The 19,268-nt window shown below is 49.5% G+C and overlaps 2 protein-coding genes across 4 annotated transcripts in view; one reads left to right on the forward strand and one right to left on the reverse strand.

Annotated features, from left to right (window-relative positions):
- Positions 1-7,099, forward strand: part of Vapb (VAMP associated protein B and C) — a 42,772-nt gene extending 35,673 nt beyond the window's left edge. Inside the window, exon 6 of one of the 2 annotated variants that reach the window (NM_021847.4) lies at positions 739-7,099. In NM_021847.4, the coding sequence (NP_068619.1) occupies positions 739-897 (159 nt within the window). In that variant the 3' untranslated portion in view covers positions 898-7,099. The remainder of the gene's footprint in view (positions 1-738) is intronic. The other variant, XM_006235706.5, reaches the window with a different exon arrangement.
- Positions 7,100-10,584: 3,485 nt separating this feature from the next.
- The window catches only part of Apcdd1l (APC down-regulated 1 like), a 76,125-nt gene continuing 67,441 nt past the window's right edge, over positions 10,585-19,268 (reverse strand). The window contains exons 4-5 of one of the 2 annotated variants that reach the window (XM_063285326.1): positions 17,254-17,674; positions 10,585-11,270 (exon numbers count right to left, since the gene is read on the reverse strand). In XM_063285326.1, coding sequence (XP_063141396.1) covers positions 11,257-11,270; positions 17,254-17,674 — 435 coding nt within the window. In that variant the 3' untranslated portion in view covers positions 10,585-11,256. Of the gene's footprint in view, positions 11,271-15,139; positions 17,675-19,268 lie in introns of those variants that run through there. The other variant, XM_006235711.5, reaches the window with a different exon arrangement.

Genomic DNA, 19,268 nt, shown 5'->3' on the forward strand with positions numbered 1-19,268 from the left:
AAAAGGATGGCTGGTGAGTGTCAGCAGTGTGGGGGGTGTCAGGAAGGGGCAGCCTGGTGCTGGCGCTGACCCTGTGCAGCACTGGGGCCTAGGAAAGGCCAAGGCCTTCAGTTGTGGGCAGCAGAAGCAGAGGAAGACAGACTCTTCATTGCTCACCTATCCTGGGGACCGTGGTGGGTGTGGTCTGGTGTCTGTGTGCCTGAAAGCCAGAAGCCACGCACTAGTTAGAAGGCATTTGTGGTGGGCAAATGAAGGTTTTCCTCTTCACTTACGGTGACAGTGGATGATGCTCATAGTATGTGTTTAAAAGTCAAAGGGATGCTTGGTTTGGCCGTCACCAAGACCTGTTCCAAACTACCAGAGCTGAGGGTGTGTGGGCCCCCACTGGGCAGCAGGTTGTCATGTGTGTCTTCGGAATACCCAGGATTTCACTCCACAGGAATGAGTTGACTGGACAGACTCGTAGGTTCAAGACAGGCAGAGAGAGGCTAAGACATGGCTGGGGAGCCTGGCTGCACCTCTGAAGACCTTTTTCTGTGGTTCATGGGAAACTGTTTTCAGGGGTGTGTGTGTGTGTGTGTGTGTGTGTGTGTGTGTGTGTGAGAGAGAGAGAGAGAGAGAGCGCACAGCTCTGGCAGGAGCACAGAGGCCAGGAGGGTCCTGACAGTGGGGTTTGGTTGGGTTGTGTCCGCCAAGCCCTGAGCTGCTTCTGAAACGTGCGCTTGTTCCCTGCTCCAGGAAGAAGACGGGCTTCGGGCGAGGAAGGCACTGCCGAGCAACAGCCCCATGGCGGCTCTGGCTGCCAGCGGGAAGGAGGAGGGCCTCAGCGCGCGGCTGCTGGCTCTGGTGGTGCTGTTCTTTATTGTTGGGGTCATTATAGGGAAGATCGCCTTGTAGAGGCCGCATGCAGAGGACGGCAGACTGGATGGACGGATCTACCACACCATGGGATTTAAATTTATCATAACCATGCGTAAACAGAAATTAATGTATGACGGCATCTCACAGGTCTTGCCTTTAAATATCCCTCCCCATGCACACACAAATGCACACAAATATAGCATAATATAACGATCTTTTAGAGAGTTGAAGATGTGTAGGAAATGGATGGGGAAGGACGGTCTATTGCTGAAGGACGGACAGACGGATGGACGCCATGATTAGCCTTAGTGGCATCTTGTAGCTTGTCACGTCATTCGGGTAGGCCTGGGCACATGTTGCTAGATCACCTCTCTTAAAGCAAGAAGCTCTTCCTCACATGCTGGGGCTGGCCCATGGGAGCGGGGTCCTTCAAGGTGGGGTGTGCTGTCTTTTCTTACCCAGGTAGCTTCCCCAGGCCTGCTCTTTGTCCAGGCACCGAGATCTCCTCAGGCCTACAGAGCTGCAAGAGCCAAAGTGCATTGCACAGCGGCCACGTCTGTACCCTGTAGGTCGTGTGGGAGAGACATGAGTAGAGCGATGGATCCAGCATGGGGAAATCAAAGTCTGTGCTCTGTTCTCTTGAAGGGACCAAGCTAAATTACTGTTGGTTCGAGTCGTGAGACCAAGCTGTTATCAGTGATGGGTGATGCGTATTTAGCCTATTTCATGAATTTCATCTCGTGTTTCTGCTGCCACCAGAGCACAGGCAGTGAGTGCTGCAGCCTGTCAGTCACCTGTGCTACAGACCACCAGTGAGGAGCCACTGCTGCCATGGGCTCTGTGGCTCTCAGGTCTGGAGCTCTGAGGGGTGGGGAGGTTCTGAGTCAGGAAGTGTCCTGTTGTAGGTCAGTAGCAGCTGTCCTGAGGAGGGACGGACATTCTTTGTGATGACAGTCAGCTCTGGACTACCCAGCCTTCTAGGCTGTTTTTCCCCTCTCTCCCCTGTCACTCATCCTTCTAGAACACAGGCCAGGTCTGACCTGCCTGCCTCAGGATGAATGAGTCAGGCAGCGGAGGGTGAAGGGCATAGAGGGGGTAGGGTGGGGGTGGGGGAACCCCTCAGCAAATCCATCTGCTGGTGATGAAGAGTCTTGACTGTGAATTAATTTCATGCCATAAAAGACCGATCCAGTTCTGCTCAACTATGTAGCATCTTAAAGGAAGAGATTAAAATAAAGCCCCAAATTAAGAGTCCCTTTGTCGTTTTGTCGAATTTGCCGTGTGTGGGGTTACTATCAGTCATCATTAGCGCGCAATGGAAGGCTGATTTCAAAATGAGCTCTATCAGCGGCAAACACATGTGTAATGATTTGACTCTGCACACATCTGTGTGCACGCGCACACACACATATATTACTATTACTTTTATCATTATATTTTTGGTTGGCCTCCGCTTAACAGCAGGAGCCATCTCAGGCTGGCTACCCTTCCCCTTCCGTGACCTTGGCGTGACCTTCGGTGACAGGCCTGGGTCTGTGAGGACAAACACATCTTAAGGAAGACCGGCCTCGACACCAGGGCCCACATTGCTGCTGTGCCTGAGTAGCCAGCTGGGACCGGAGACCGCTGAGGTGGCGCTGGGCGGTAAGCAGCCCTGGTCTGCCCTGGTTAGTGAGTTTCCAGATCCTTCCCATGCACCTGAGGAAGACGATGCACGGCTGAACAGAGAGCTCCGAGCTGTTACCTTGCTTGCCTTGGTGGCCGAGGTTCAGCAGTCTAAGGTGCTGACAATGATCCCTGCTGCTCTCGAGAACAGAGTCACTCAGGGCCTCTAACAGGACCTGAGGTGTCAACCAGCTCTATGACCCAGGAGCCAGGGTCTGCAAGTGTTCTTAAGGGATGGCTCTGTGTGCCAGGAAAGCTCTTGAGAAGCATAGCCAGCTGCCGAGATTAAAGCGTGTCTGGAAGCTGCCGTGGCTAGGGCCATGGAAGGTGATTGTGTGTCCGACGTCAGAATGCTCTCCGTGGGCCAGAGGTTGTAGACATACCTGCTGTAGCAGCAACAACAAAACCTCGAGATACAAAGGTACCTTCCTTTGGCCCTCAGGAGCCCTTCCTCGGAGGGATGATGGTCCAAGTGTGGTAGTTGTTGGGGCTTCTTGACCAAGGGGACAGTGGGAACTCTAGGGAGATTAGCAAGGCAGAGTGGGTAATTCTCCGAGTTACCCCGTCACTAAAGAATGCTGGAAGAGAGGTGTCGGCAAGAAGAGTATTTACACGTGGGCCTCTCAAGAGAGCCGTGCATATTTGGGGGGTCCTTTCTGAAAATTTCAGAGCAGAAAAACCTGAGTAAGGTACAGAGAAGGTGAACGTTACTCTTTGCCCCACAAGTCTGCTGTCTCCAGAGAGGACAGAGTCAGGAGTTCTGGAAGGCATGAAGCTAAGAGCTAGCAGGACAGCAGCCACGAAGCAGCCGGGCAGGTCCTTCATGGTCACAGGGCCTGCTGCTGCTCCTCCCCGTTGGGTGTCCTGGTGTTGGAAGCCCCTGCTACAGTGCTCACAGGGACACAGTGGCAGAGTCCCACCAACTATTGATTCAATTTCCAAGCCGATAGTTTAAGCCCGGAAAGAGACAGAGCGCCTCTGAGAGCGAGTGAGCACTATTATCCGTTCGCGCGAGGCCCGGCTTTAATTTTCTTCTCCTCCTACTTTGCATGTTTTCCCTCTCTGGTCTTTTAAACTGCTGGCACCAGCAGTAATAAATACTGATAAAATCAAAATTGATTTTTACCAGTGGACAGTTTATGCCTAGAGAGATGGCTTATACCTACATAACACAGACGGGGGGTGGGGGGGATGAGGAGCCTCCAGTGAGCCGTGAAAAGCTAACTGCTTTCAAACAGATCCTGGGAACAGCATGGCTGTGTGAAGATAGCAGGACCCAGCCTGCAGGCTGTGTTGAGTCAGACAGAACTGAGTGCAGCCAGAGCTAAAAGCCCTTCAGATTAATTTGAAAACAAAGCCCTGTGTGTGCATGTGTGTGTTTGTGTGTAGCATATGTGCCGTGTGTAGGCAGCTTGACAGTTCCCGAACGGTGCCTGTATCTTTTCTTTGCACACAGATCTTGGTGTTTTCAAACTCAAGAGTCCATGCCAAAATGCAGTGTCATTTGTCATTTTTTTATGCTCCTCAAGATGAACTGGCCTGAGTGCAAGTTTCTAGTTACGGTTTGCAAAACCCTTTTTCTAAGGGAGAGACGGGGACACGGGACAGTTGGTTCTGTGACCTGGTCATTCTGTATACCTGGGTGGCACCCCCAGGCCTTCCGCAGTGTAGAGGTTCATGATCCCCTTGTGGCAGCTGTGTCTCCTTGGACCCTGCCTACTGTGACGGGGGTGGGGGTGGGTGGTGTGATCAAAAACGTTGTGAGTAACCGGAAGGCAGGCACCAGACTTGTCCTGATTACACTTGGCCTTGTTTGCTGTTCTGAGAATGAATGCTTCTCAGAGCCAAGCAGAAATGCAATTGTGTTTAAAATCCCTCTGCAGAGCGTAGATGGATGGGTGCCATTTGCAGCATGGGGAGGTCCTGCTATCACTCTCTGGGATCACGACCCAATGGCTCCCTTGGGGTTCCCTGGCCTGATTGTACAGGGAGAAGGCCTTTTCCCTTTGTCAGCACCACCCTGGCTGCAGAGCACCTCACAGAAACCTCACAGTAGACTCTGCGCTGTACATGGGGATAAAAAAGGCCCCACTGCGTTAAGGTGCGCAACCTTTTAGTCGTGAACTAAATCAGCCCTAGCCTGTGTGTACACGCTAAAGCACTGCTTGTTGGAGATCTGCAAATCAATGGAGGGAACAAGGTGGAGGGAAGCATTTGCTCTAGGCACCTCAGCTCACCAGCTGAACTGTCTGCCACCCCGATCCAGCTGGTGTCTCTAGGCTGAGCCAGTAGAGTTGGGACTCTGGTGTGGCCCTGAACACATCCCACATGATGAGTGCATATGGCCGTTTCCATTTCGCTCACTGCCCATGTGCCTGGGGAATTATGGGAGCTTTAGAAAGAAAATTACCACTGCGTCTCAATGAGGTGAGGCTGCTGTGTCTGGAGGCTCCTCATAACTTGTAAATTAAATGTGAATGAGAGAAGTTCATTAAAATTGGCATTATAGAAGTGGCCTATTGAGGTTTGAAAGCAGCTGAGCTCATGGTGTCTGGGCTCTCTCTAAACCTGTGGAGAAATGCATGAACAAATGACAGGCAGTGGTCACAGGAGCGTAGGGTTCAGGCAGCTTGAGTGCTGTGAGTGGATTGCTGCCCGGCTCCCAGCCCTCCGGGGGCATAGAGGGGAGTCACTGCTCAATGCATGAGGCTCAGCCACTGAGAATATTTGTTATTTGGGGTATACAAGGGAGCCAAACCCCTAAGGGAAGGGACTAGTGCCATTTCCACAGCATCGTGGATGTTGTTTTCATTTATTCCCGGTATACAGGTATGTGTAAAAATCTCAAAGGCACAGCACACACAAACATCTGTGTATTATGGTTCAGAGAGATACCGGGAAGGTGGAGGAGAGGTGGTTTCAGTGAATACAATAATTACCTTCATTTTTTTCCTTAATGGAATTAATGTATTAGAAGATGTATGCATCTCCTCTACAGAGAAGGAAGGAAAACTAACAGTAAAAACATAGCTATTATCCACCTCACCACAAATATTTGCAGTTACGGAATGTTGCCACAGTGTGAATTCCACTGATGAAAAGATGTTGCTGGGGAGGAGAGAGGCTGCTGGCGCTGAGCCCTGCCACTGCCGCATAAATGCTGCTGTTTATTTTGAACCAGGAAACGTTGATCCTGTAACAATGCCCCATTACAGTTGCTGTATTGCAGTGAGGGGCTGATGCAGGTTTAATCATCTCGCTAATGGATGTGGGTGCAGGATGGATGCTCTGCCCTGCTTTCCCCACCTGCATCCTGATGAGCCTCAGTAGCCGGCAGGGCCATTGCACAGTGGAGCAGCTGCAGCTGCAGTTCCATCTCCCTGATGCTCAAAAGCCATGTCTGGCCAAAGTAAAACAGATTATCTGTTCTTTTCTGTCTCCCTTCAGAAGACACCAACTATGGGAGACAAATCAGATCTTTTAACACAATCTCATTAAGGCTCCATGCTAACAAGAGTGCAGAGCTTACCTGACTTACAGACGTGATGAATTAGCATGCACACTGCACACATCAACTCACCAGCTCTCCCTGTAACATGGAAAGGCCTCCATCTTTTTAATGGATGAGCTGCCTGCATTCCCATCTGTTTGCTTCTTAGAAGTAAACTAAATTCAGCGGCCAGCCATCTAGTGCAGCATTTATTTAAAAGATACAGAAATACTGTTTCCCACTGGGTCTCTTACATGGCCTCAAAGGTCAGAATTTATTGTCTGTGATAGTGAAACCATGTATACAAAACTCCCTTCTGTTCATGATCCATGTAGCAGACGTTCCTAAAGCACAGTCTCTAAGCATTTTCCTTACGGGCGGGGTGCTCAAAGAATAATCAGCAGGAGTCATTTAGCGATTGTGTGTTTCACTGGTAAGTGGTCTAAGTTGAATGCAAAATGCATTGGGCCTCTTTTTTTTTTGTGGCTGGTGTTGCTTTTGTTTATTCTGTTTTGGTTTTTAAATAAAATATATGAACTGCTGGCATTTGGAACATCCCATAATAATTGCAAGATAATGTTCCTGTCACTGCCCCCTCTTCATTGGAGGAGAGACACTAGCTCAGTAATTCATGTCGTCCTGTCCGGTTTTACATCCTTTCTCATCTCCAACCTGTGACTGTGCATGTCAATTCTGACCTCAGTCTCCATCAACATTATAGGGACTGGGTATTTTAAAGGATGTTTTAGAATGCCGTTCTTTCCTGATCTCTCCTTTATGCTTTTAAGCTATATTTCCTGTTCTGATGTGGGACTCGTTCACAGAATCAGGGCAGGAAAGGACTCTTCCTCATTGTGTACTTCGGTTTCTGATGTGTGATAAATCCATGGTTTTATGGCTGACCTTACACTTCCCAGAGGGAAGGAGACAGATTTCTAGTGTCCAGACCAAGAGAGCTATTCACCCAGAGTTCTCACATGCTGTGTACTGGTCTGATGAAACCTGCCCTGTGGCGTAAACTTTCGTATGAGCTGTCTCCATGTAATATTCAATAAATTGTGTGCTCTGAATATATATAAATGATGATTCCGTGTAAAATTATTTTGAATGGATGACCTGAGGATGTTTGGTGTGCCGCAGAGAATGTAACAGGAGCCATTGCTCTGTGTCCTCCCTGCTTCTTAGAAGGAAATCCGATGAAATGAAAATCACAGGTCTTTGCACCAGAACCCAGATTTTAAGATGACTTAGATCAGCTCCCTCATTTTGCCTCTGAGGAACTCCCCAGGAGCAGGGTACCCCTTCACCTGAGGTCCTCTGCATTCTCCCAACTTCCTGTTGAGGGAGGCAAGGCTGTTGTTGCTGCCAGTGTAGGGGAGCTGGCCTCTGTCTCTTGAGTGCTGACAGACTTGAAAGTCACAGTGTTCTGTGAAAGCATTCACCAAGGCAGTTTTAACCTCTTCTGGAAAAGTAACAGCCAAACCTAAGAAGTCACAAGACCAGAGGACGCAGATCCAAGGTGGTTCTCCACCCACTCCCTTTCTCTGGAGTCTGAATATTTCCACCTGCTCTGCCAGGCAGCTGGCTGCCTGGAAATGTGTCTTGGAGACCATTTTGGGTTAGCACACACAGAATTGCTGTCATTACTTGGTACTTTCCCTCTGTCCAGTGAACCCAGCACTCAGCCAGCTGAGGTGTCTTGAAGCAATTTTTGCTCTTGCTGTGCTAATGAACCCTGACATCATGGGATTGACCTGTAGAAGGCGAATGGACAAGGGAAATCTGTGTTTGGAAGTTAGGTAGACAACTCCAGTGCCTCCAGGACAGCACTGCTGTCTCAGTCCTTCTGAGTCACTTCCTTGTCTCCTCGATGACTGGTCATCCCCCTCACACTGGCCTTTGCTCATCTGAAAAGAAGTTTTGGTGTCCGTCAGACACACATGCATATGGATGAGGAAGGACACAGTTTCATACAACTTTATGCATGCTTCACTGTACACGCAGCGTCGTGGTTTTCTTTTGCCTGTGTTTGCCTAGGGTAAGCTGCTGTGCTTGTGAGTAGACTCTGACTGATGGCCCAAGAAGACCTGCAGTGAAGGCAGGCTGATAGGGCGAGAATAGCCATCTGGGCAGGGCGGCAGCACCAGCTGACACAGAAGAAGGGATGTAGAGGTGCTTCTGACTGCAGAAAGGGCTGTCCCCTATTCTTACGGGAAGACTGCAGTGTGTGTGTGTGTGTGTGTGTGTGTGTGTGTGTGTGTGTGTGTGTGTGTGTGTGTGTTGGGAGAGAGCCCCTCAAGGTCGACAGTGCTCTGACCTCCACCTATATCCATAACTCAGTGACCGCACTGGCTCAAACTTGCTTATGTCCCCTGAGCCTTTCCCCCATGGTGTTCAGTAAGATTGCAAATCAAAAGCAAAATCATATCCCTGCTCCTGGTGGAGGGATGAAGAAAGAGGGGTGGGGTCCTGAGGGTCAGGAGGGGAGCTAGGGTGGTGGGGCTATCCTGTAGAAGAAACCATGGACTCTCAGGGTCTCTGTTAGTGCATTAGGGGATGAAGCTGCTACTGGTGAACTTGCTGGGTGCTATAATGGCGGTAGGGTGCCCATCAAACACTGAAAACACCCCAGAATTGCACTTAGACTCCAAGCTTTCTTTTTTTCTTTTTTCAACTAGAACTTCTGTTTCTGTTTTCTTAGCAATGTTTGACCACTAAAATCACTTCAAAGAAGAAAAGAAAAAGTAAAAACTTGGAGAAACACAAAATACGTGCTACAGACCTTTTGAAAAATGAACCTTTCTGCTACTTCAAAAATGTTAAGAAAATGTGTAGGAAGGCAAAGGCTTTTCAAAGCCAAGTCCCACTGTGCCTCCACCCTCCCTACCATCATGAGGCTGCTCTGAAGTGTGGCTCCTGACCAGGAGAAATATTTTCCATTAGTAATGATAAAACCAGCCACCAATATTGAGCCAGCCAGCATGCGAGGAAGGACTGATGGCTGAAGGCCAGGTCCCGGTTGTTGGCCCATTTTCCCTTCCTCCTGTGTTTCCCATAGACTCAGGGTGGAGGCTGAGTCCCATGTCAGATTGTCCAGTGTTACATTCTCCTGTTAGCGATGGTCTCACTCTGCAAACCATGAGTTTACTGTCTTGCTTTCTCAAAGCATTCAAAATCCCTCTCATCAGGATCTGCCCTTTATTTACATCATTAGATAAGAGTCCATCTGGACTATATACACATACGTGTGAATAGACACGTATGTGATGGACTTTGTCTTGTTTATGCCAAGGTCTTTTATGTACATAATAATAAAAAAGAAGGCTGAAGTGACCCATGACCAGGGAGTGACAATCAGCAGGCAGTATCACCCTGGGCTTCCATATCTCTCAGGTCAAGAAGCACTTGTTCCTGACCAGCCCTTCCAGTTACAAATATCATGCATATATGAATGGCTTTTGAGCTCAGATATTATTGTTTTTCCCCTTATGAACAATAAGGAGTTGGATAGTCTCTCAACCATGTCCCAAGCAGAGCTTCCCTTCCCCTTCCTTTCAAAGAGTTATGTCATGGAGTGTGGCTGTACCAGTGTCTTGCTCTATGACTGAACAAACTGTTGACAGCAATGCAAGGATTAACCTTTTCTTCATAACCCGTGGTTTTCACTGGAGTCGCTGAGTCTTAGTGTCTCTCTGGTTTAGGTTTCAGTGTCTAACGAGTTTGACACCAAACCCTGATGGTAAGTCTCTGCACTCACACACATTGATTTTCCCAAATGTCTTTAGAGGTCTCGCTCCAGACCCGATGTGGGCTGACCCCCCCATGTGCTTCGTTTGCTGTCATTAGTAAACCCCCTTTGCCCTCTTTCAGGCTGCATCTCCTCCTTTTTAGGTCTTCATTTTCTTTTCTAATTTATTTAATATTTCCTTACTGTACTTTTTGAAAAATAAAATTGCTCTATTCTAATTGACTAAATGAAAACAGTGCCCGGCAGGTCTAAGGAGCCCTCTCAAACATTTCCCCAAACACCATGCTTCTCAGTGAACTTCTGAACAATTATGACAGCAATTCTGTTATTTTGTCTTTTATTTTTTTATTTATTTTTTTTTTCCGGAGCTGAGGACGGAACCCAGGGCTTGCGCTTGCTAGGCAAGCGCTCTACCACTGAGCTAAATCCCCAACCCCCTGACAGCAATTCTGAAGCCAGGAGCTTCACTTAGGGTTTTACACTTCCAATATAAATTATCAATTACAATTGATATTATTCATTTATGCAAAGCACAACACACACACACACACACACACACACACACAAACACGAATGTATTAACTGAATTGAAATTAGAAAAAAATAGCTTTAGATCATCTGTCAGGACACATGTGTCTGTTGTCTGCACTCTGTCCTTCCTCATCTCTTGTTATTAGCTCCTTGGTCTCCTTTCTAAATTTGAAAGTACGCCCATACTTGCACCCATTTACATATAAACATTTATATAATTTAGGTTAGGGTTTACATGTGAGGGAGAACATGCATTTCTTTTCTTTTCTTTCTTTTCTTTTCTTTTTTCTTTTTTTTTTTTTTTTTGCTTAGTAAGTTATTTATTACTGTGAACTGACACCATGGCCACAACAACTCTTATAAAGGAAAACATTTATGGTTCAGAGGTTCAGTCCATTATCGTCATGGTGGGAGGCATGGGGGCATCCGAGCACATGTGGTGCTGGAGAGGTGGCTGAGAGTTCTACATCTGGATCCACAGGCAGAGGGCCTTTGATCCTTTAAACAGGGATGTTTCTGGAGGCTGGTGGCTGTGAATCCCTCCCACCAAGTTCAACGGGATGCTCATTAGCTTTATCTGACTTAGTTAGCTCAAGGATGTCTTCAGTTCCTGCTCCTACTGGCTCTGCTATTTCCTTCCCTTCTTGATTCCAGCTACTTGTATCCAACTGGAGAAACTTTCAGTGAGTCATGGTACAGGTGCTTGCTAGAATAATAAGCAGCCATGAAAAATGATTTGTCAGACTTTTGATTCTGTCTAGCAGGTCCATCCTACCAAATCTTCTACAGATGGCAACTAAAGACCAAGACAAAAGAGAAGCAAAGTCATAGAGTACTAGGTTCAGAGGTTCAGTCCATTATCATCAAGGCGGGAGCACGGCAGCATCCAGGCAGATGTGGGGCTGGAGTAGCTGAGAGTTCTATGTCTTCATCCATAGGTAGACTGAGCAAGCCAGCTCAGTCAGTCAGCAGGGTCTCAAGGGAGAGAGGATTAGAAAGAGAAAAAACAATTAGACAACACTATAACAGGACCCCAGCCACTGCCAAAGCCATGTTTCTTTTCTTTCACCTTGGTTGATATGCTTTCCAGGTCTTTTTATTTTCCTGTAAATTTCACAATTTCATTTTTCTTTACAGCTGAATAATGTCTCATTATATATGTATGCCATATTTTTATTATCTATTCATCTGTTGATGGACATCTAAGTTGGTAACATTTTTAAAATGTATTTAATTTAATTAATTTATTTTGGTATAGTAAATAGAGCAGCAAATATTCCCATGTTAAGATAAGTTCTTTGCATAAGTGCCAAGGAGTGGACTAGCTAGATCTTTCCTCTTTTACTTCTTCTGTAAAAGCACATCCCTTACCAAGTCTTTGCAAAAGGCTTATGTGGGACATGATTTTTCAGAGAAAAATACAGAAAACTGTCCCATTCTGTCCTCAAACTTGATTGGATAGTTGTACTGGGTATAAAAGTTGAAAATGCCTGGTGGGGATTTTGAAAATATCGTTCCATCTAATGGTCCCCTTAAAAAATCTAATGTTACCCCAAATTCTGTTGTTTATTTCTGGGAAATTTTTCAACTCTAATTTACAACCTTTCGACTTTTCTGCATTTTTTTTTGAGACAAGTCTCACAATTTAACCATGGCTGGCCTGGAACCTTCTATATAGACCAGGTTGGTCTCCAACTCACAGAGATCCACCTGCCTCTGCCTCCTGCATATTGTAATTTTCAAGATTTCTTTCTTTCCTAGTTTGTATTTGTGAGTGGCAACTGCTTCTTACACACACACACACACACACACACACACACACACACACACACTTTGTCTCTCTCTGTCTCTTGCACACACGCACACACATACACATACATGCCATTAGCTATAGTATATACATGTGTGTGTGTATATTTGGTATTTGGGAATTATTTCTAGAGATAGGGTCTCCTGAATTCAAGCTAATATTCAATTTACTACAAGGTTGAGGCTAGCCTTGAACTCCTGCCCCTCATATTTAGCAGATGTAAATTGATTTTCCTCTAGGGACATAATTGTTCTTTATTACATGTTTGGTTTTTTTTCCCCTGCCAAAGGAGCTGGGAAAGGCAGTGGTCCCCCCCCTCATTTTCTGTGGTGCTAAGGGCTTTGTGTGGTCTGGCAGGCGTGTGCATATTTAAAGAGTTAAAATCTTCCATCTGCTACCTGGCTGCATGTACTTACTGCGGAAGCCATGGACAGCAGGATGCTGTGCACCATCTAACACTAGGGTTTTATTCACAGTCCATATGTTTTTCAGCATGATATTCTGGTCCTGGTTGTCACTGAATCCAAAGGGTTGAATGTTTGGTTCTTCTCTGGCTCTAGTGGGCGTAGCTCCTTTCACTCACTTAGAAGCACCGCAAAGATGCCCTGTGCCCAGCCCTTCCGCTCGCTCGAACTAGGCAGCCAGCTCTCTAAGGCCAGACCCGTGACACATGAGCTTGCTTCTGAGCCTCACCTTGACCACCTAGGAACTCAACTCTCCAAGGCCTGCTGTCAGGGACTAGCTACCACCTATCCCAGGCGCACTCTCACCCCATCTTACCAGGTGCATTCTCTTCTCCCTTTTTACTTAGCCTAGAACTCCTGAAAGAAATGGAGGGAGAGGAACATGGCGGTGACTCTCTTCAGCTTAGAGTCGGAGAGCCGGACTTCCTCCTGAGGTGCCTTGTGCTTCTTTTAACAAACAAGGCCTCCGTTGCTTGTTACTTTTTTCCTTCATCTAAGAGATGAAGAAGATGTGCCGGGACTAAGGTATCGATGACTAAATGCCCCTAGGAAGGGCCACACGCTGGGAGGAGGCCCTCCTCATCAAGTATGGTCACTGCCTTGTAGGTTATTTTCTAACGGGACTGGATGGCCTGGAGCCCTCTGCCAGTCACCTGCTGTGGGGCAGGGCTTCAGGGTCAGGGCAGGAGGCTTGACGGACCTATAGCTCCTTCATGGGGCTCAGGACCTCTCAGTCCCTTTGGGGTGCCTGGGACAGTGTCAGATCCCGTGGTCTTTCGATCCTTGATCCTCTAAAAACAACTACCCCCAGAAAGCCAAGTGTCCTCCAGGTCCCTGTGTCTGGGTTTGGCTCTGTCCATCCTTTCTGAAAAAGCAGTATGGAGCGTTCTTGAAGCCGGCGTGTGGAGGCCTTGATACAGGTGTGGTTACTTAATAGCCACATCCTGAGCCTCCACGCAGGACACAGCATTTACCCATTCAGTCAGCGTTCGCGGCAAGCTCCCTCCTGCAGGGCCAGGTGACACTGCACACGGGAGGCCCAGCAGGGACCCTGACAGGTTTGCTGTTCTGAAGCTGTGAGAATAAACAGGATGTTGTTGATGATGGAGATGAGGGGGCGAACACCCAGCTGTGCAGGGGCTGGAGGAGCCGGAAGGTGTGGGCTGAGCATAGTCGGGGAAACAGGGGTGACCACAGAACCGCTGGCGTGGGGGAGTGGGCTGCCTGGACTAGGTAGGCTAGTTCTCCAGTGTGAACGGGTGATTTCTGTCCTTTGTGGAAATGGGTCTTCCATATCTTCAGGTGACTGGCTCTGAGCAGACAGGAGGTGGATGGCTCCCACCCAAAGCCCACCTCTGTAGGTGGGAACAACCCCTGCCTCCAGCCCTCATCTGTGACTAATGGCCCAGCACCGGCCCCTGCCTGGGCCCTAATGCAATTCCACCTGCGTCAGAGGCTCCAGCCAGCGCCTGAGTCACCCTGGCTCCCAGGAGAGGACACACCGAGAGGCCGCGCGTCAGCAGCACACGCTGCCTCTCGGCTCGGTGGTACCGCTGGGAGATTAAACGCTGGGAGATTAAACACATTCGCTTGGAGAAAAGCAAAGAAACAACGTCTTCTGCTAGGCAGAGTCTGGTAGCTAATGGGCCTCCGAGAGCTGTGTACAATCTAAACTTTTTATTAAAAAGAAAAAAAAGCTCTTTTGCTCTCCTGGGACTTGCACTGTGAAATTATCAACCGCACGGGCTTTGCCGCCCTTTCAACGTGACTGCACATACAGTGGAGAACATTAATTTTGTTTTGTTTTGCTCACAGCCAGGACTAGGCTCTTCCCTTCTGCCAAGGAGAATGCTCCTGGGTCTCTCTCGCCAGGGTGGCAGGGCCTGGGGGTTCTGAGGCCCTGGCCTATGCCTACCACTCCTTTCCTCGCTGAAAGAGACTTTCTTCCATCAGCTCCCTCCATAGTGGGCATAGCTAACGGAGCCTAGCCCAGAAGCACCCTCTAATTTAGCATTCCTAGCCAGGTGGCTCAGGACCCGCTGAGCGGTACCAAATGTCCTTCCCTGGTACAGCAAGAAACCCCTACATCCCCCCCTAGAAACCCCTGACCTCTGGATCGAGAAATCTCATGCCAACCCCCTCTCTGCTCCCACATGTCTCCACGTGGAAGCTACAGAGAAACTGCTTCAGTTCCCCCACCCAGGGAGGCCACAAGTGGTCTTGGACTTTCACCAGTCTCTGTACCCTCGAGTCATCATCTATGTTCTGAGGCCCTTTTCCACCAGGCACTTCCGACCCCACGGGGAAGATGTTGAGTTGGATTTGCATTCTCTAGAGGGTAGACATGAATAAATTGAAAGCCTTTCTAACACTGATCAGCATGTATGTGGCCACGGTGGGTGGAGGATGGAAAGGGGTGTTGTTTTGGGGAGGGGGGGCACTAATGCTGGTCTTCTTGAGGAGTTGATGTTCGGTCTGAGACTTGAATTAAAAAGCTTGGGGGGAGAGCCTCTGGCAGACGTCCCAGCCAGCCCCAGCCCCACTGTGATCTGGGGTGTAGGGAACTGTGGCCGAACTCTGTAGACAGCTGTGTGGGAGGCAGAATAGAGGGATGAGGGAGCTGGGATTTGGGAGGGCACAGCGGGCGGGGCTTCACCCCTGCTTTGTTTTCTCTCCCACATGCCTTTTCTTTGGAACTATAGTCCCGTTGGTTGGCTTTGATAACCAGTGAGAACATTTTTCAGGCTGTTTAACTTTATTAAAAGATTTAAATTTGATGATGAACGTTGGCATGGTTGCTTCAAGCCTCAGAGAGAGGCTCTCTCAGCCACGGCTGTGTCCTCGACACCTACTGTCATCCCCACAGGCCTAGCCTCCCTCCCCACTGCCATGTAACCCAGGGCTGTAAATAATCTCATTATTCCTTGTACTTTGGTAAATACTCCAGGAGCACTCGTAGCTGTCTGGGACCCACAGAGAATATTAACTTGGTTCTCTCTCTCTCTCTCTCTCTCTCTCTCTCTCTCTCTCTCTCTCTCTCTCTCTCTCTCTCTCTCTCTCTCTCTCTCTCGGATAATAAGTTAGAGCAGTCTCCTTGGCCTGATTGAACCACACACAGTTTCAGAGGCCAAGGGCTTTCCTCGGCATGCATCATTAGCCTCATATAGGATTGTTCAAGATCTGTGATAAGAGACACGGGTGGGAGGAGGCAAAAGGAGCTGGGAACAAGTGGCTCACAGTCCTGAAAACCCTTGAGCCCACTAGGACACCAGTTAATCTCGCAGTGTGCAGATGAGGCCTAGGCCTACGAGCGGGGTCCCCACCGTGATGACAGCCCCCCTGAGCGGATGAGAACCCGACATATTAGCGTGGGGACTTGGGAGGCCAGGCTTGCTGGGTCCCGCCCCCAGATGCTGTTGCGCAGCCTCGTGGCCCTGACCTCCCCCTGGGGCAGCCCCGAAGATGCTAGCTGTGTTCCTCTCTGTCTGTTGACAGCAGTAGGTTCTGGAAGGAGATGCGGGGCTAATTACAGAGCACATTGTGCCGAAGCTATCATTAGTATTAATTAGTTTCCAAAGGCAGAGATGCACTTTCCTCTGCGGACCGTGCCCTGCCTGGCTAGCCCTAAGCTTGCGAGAGCTATGCGCTATGCGTGGGCGAGGGAGTCTTAGAGGCCTCAGCTTGCGGGGAGAGGCCAAGGTCTCAGCTCAGATCAAGCCCTCTTCCCGTGCTCTGTGGCCCTGGAGGACCGGGTTTATCCGTGTGCTGTGTGGCCAGCTTGAGGTCTGACTTACAGAAGCAAAGGCAGATGCCTGAATATGCCAACAGGCAGAATTCAAGAATGCAGCTGGCCCCAGAGAGACGAGCCCTTTGCCAGAGAGCAGAGAGGCACTGAAAGCCCCCAGCGGCATCTTTAATTCATGCCCTGGCTGAGTTTGTATTGTTAAATTCAAATTAATAATCTCTACACCGCAACCCAGAACCTGGCCAAGCAGCAGGAGGCACCTTGGGCACCATCCTTGGATGCTCTCTCGGTCTCAATACCCAAGGTGAGGAGGAGCCAGTAAACCGACACCATTTAAACTAGCAGTAGGGTTTTAGAAACAGCATCTTGCAGCCATAGCCATGGTCTATGGTCCTGGCTTTGTAGTTCTGGTGAGCGCTGTGGGATGCAAGCGAAACTAGAGGTGGCAGGGCCATATGTTCATCCAAGACAGAGCAACGGAGAAGGGCTGTCCTTCCCCCATAATGCTCCGACAACACAGAGCCAGGTGGGTGTCTGTGGGAGGGCCATACAGCGTTCGAGGGGCTCCCATGGAAGTTAAAGGCTGATGTTATAGCCATTCAGAGAAGGCCAGTTCTTGAGTCAGGAATAGCAAGGGGAGAGAGATGGCAGGAAGACTTGGGGCCCACCCAATGGGGGGTCTCTGCATCGGAGGCCATTGCCGTGAGGGCCTGGGGGCCCCTTGGGCCTGCCTCTTGCAGAGCATCAGGGGGGCCTGAAAGGAGGTAGGGCGTTTCTCAGGAGTATCAGGACTGGACCCATCTGTGGGCCTCTGTCCAATGAAGAGCAGGCTTTGCCCATGGGGGTCTTGTTCCATTTTGAATAGCTCATACTCTACATGTGGGAGCCTGATGCCCAAGGGCAGGCACCCGTTGGTGGCTGTGACATCCCTCTCCGTACCTACTGACCAGATTCCTGGGCCACCACAGCTGCTTGGCTTGGAGAAGTTGAGTATGTCTGTAGTGCCCCGGTCCATGGGGGTCACATGGGCCCGCGTAACCACAAATGTCAGCTCGGTGCCACCGTGGACTCTAGGGGATGGGGTGCCTCCGGAGTAGTGGCCAGCCGCAAACACGGTGAAGGTAGGCCGGCGGCAGGCAGGGTCGGAGAAATGGTGGTAGCGCCCTTCCCAGGAGCGTTTGCGGTCATCAAAGCTGAAATGCCGAGTGAGGAACAGCACCGCAGGCCTTGCCTCGCAGCCCACGCTGACCCAGTGGCCACCGAGGCGCAGAGGCAGGGTTGGCCGGGAAGGCAGGACAGGTGGGCGGTGCTCGTTGGAGTGGGCGAGGAGGCTGCAAGCCGGGCAGGGCCGAGTGTGGTGCTGCCAAAGTTGAAACAGAGTGGTCAGGCAGCAGGGAGAGCAAGGCATCAACTGGAATGGTCTCCCAGTGCAGGGCCCCATGACTAGCCAGGTGCACCTGAGACCCACTCACTGGTTGTCCTCTGTCTTTGCCCTCAGGCTGGCTTCTTGGTGCTTAGACTGAGAAGGCAAAGTCGCCCTCTTCCCCAGAGGCCTCAGCCCAACCAAGGTCTGAAGTTCGTAAAGTAGCGTCCAGACCTGTCCCTTCACTCCCTCATACACAGCTTCCCCTCCCACCTTCCTTCTGCGCTAGACAGGAAGTTGCAAAAACTCTCTAGGCTGAGGTCCTGATGCCCCCCAACCCCCAGGCTCCCGGTACAGGAAACCTGCTTAAGTCTAGGTGGGTTAGGTCCCCAGATTTAGAAGAAGCCCTCCTCTGGTTACTGGCCTGGCCCATCACCACCATTGCTTCATCACATGTTGGGGGGTTATGCTGAGCTCCTTCCTGCAACCATTTGACAGAGGACAGTGAAACTCAAGGCCGGGTGGCCTGCCACAGTTGTCTACAGTTGCACACAGCCCCCCTTGGGACCTGTCCGAAAGCCGACTGCAGTTTGCAAGTCCTCTGTACGGGGAGCACCAATGCCACATGGTTGTTTTTGTTGTTTTTGTTTTTGTTTTTGTTTTTGTTTTTAATGTATGGCGTATGTGTGTGTGTGTGGGGTGGTGAGGGTGTATGTTCTTGTGTGTGCAGACACACGTGGAAGCTTTGAATTGACAAGGGGAGTCTTCCTCATATAGAGTATCACCTTATTCTGAGGCAGAGTGTCTTAGATGAACCCTAACTTGTCAACAGGACTCGTCTTCCTGGCCTGCTGGTCCTTACTTCTGCTTGACCTTGCTTTGTAGCCCTGGCTGGCCTTGTACTCCCGATTCTTCCAACGTGCTGCAGTTAAGAGCTCGAATCCCCCATGGCCTACACCCAACATTATTACCACAGACAAAACCACTTGCACTGGAGGCCAGGGGTTTGCAGGACCCCTCTCTTAACAGTGGTTTCTTCTGGCTTTTGATTACTTTTAAGTCACCCCAGGCTCGGATCTGCCAAGGTGAGTCAACACCCATCAACAGGAAACACTGAATCTGACTGGGTGGAAGTGGCCCGTCTGTATTCTGGAGTGAAAGAGTTTAGTAGAGGCCGAAAAGGAACGAGAGACTCCCCACCTCCACTCCCCTACCCCCCTTCCGCTTCTCCTTCTTTCCTTAAACGGAGATGCTTTCCGGAAGTCAACGCAGAGCCTGGATGGCCACTGTTCAGCGCAGACCTGAGAGCTGGCAGACAACCCTGTTCCCGCTGCTCCTGATGGAACAGAACTGAGGCCTGAGTGGCAAAGGCAGGGGGAGGACATTTTTTTTTTCTCTCTTGTTTGGACTGCCACCTTCTCAAAGCTCTTCCTGTTAGTTTTTATCCCTGCGAGGAGGAGGCTGCCGTTCTATTACCACAGCACCTGACCCCATATCAAGTTTTATTTCTGGATATTATTCTTATTCTTATTGTCTCTCACTATTATTTCCGAGAGAGACCTGCTATACCGCTGAGGAGGCCGAGTTCAAA

The sequence above is a fragment of the Rattus norvegicus genome, chromosome 3 (genome assembly GCF_036323735.1).
Source record: "Rattus norvegicus strain BN/NHsdMcwi chromosome 3, GRCr8, whole genome shotgun sequence".
In the NCBI taxonomy this organism is placed as follows: Eukaryota; Metazoa; Chordata; class Mammalia; order Rodentia; family Muridae; genus Rattus; species Rattus norvegicus.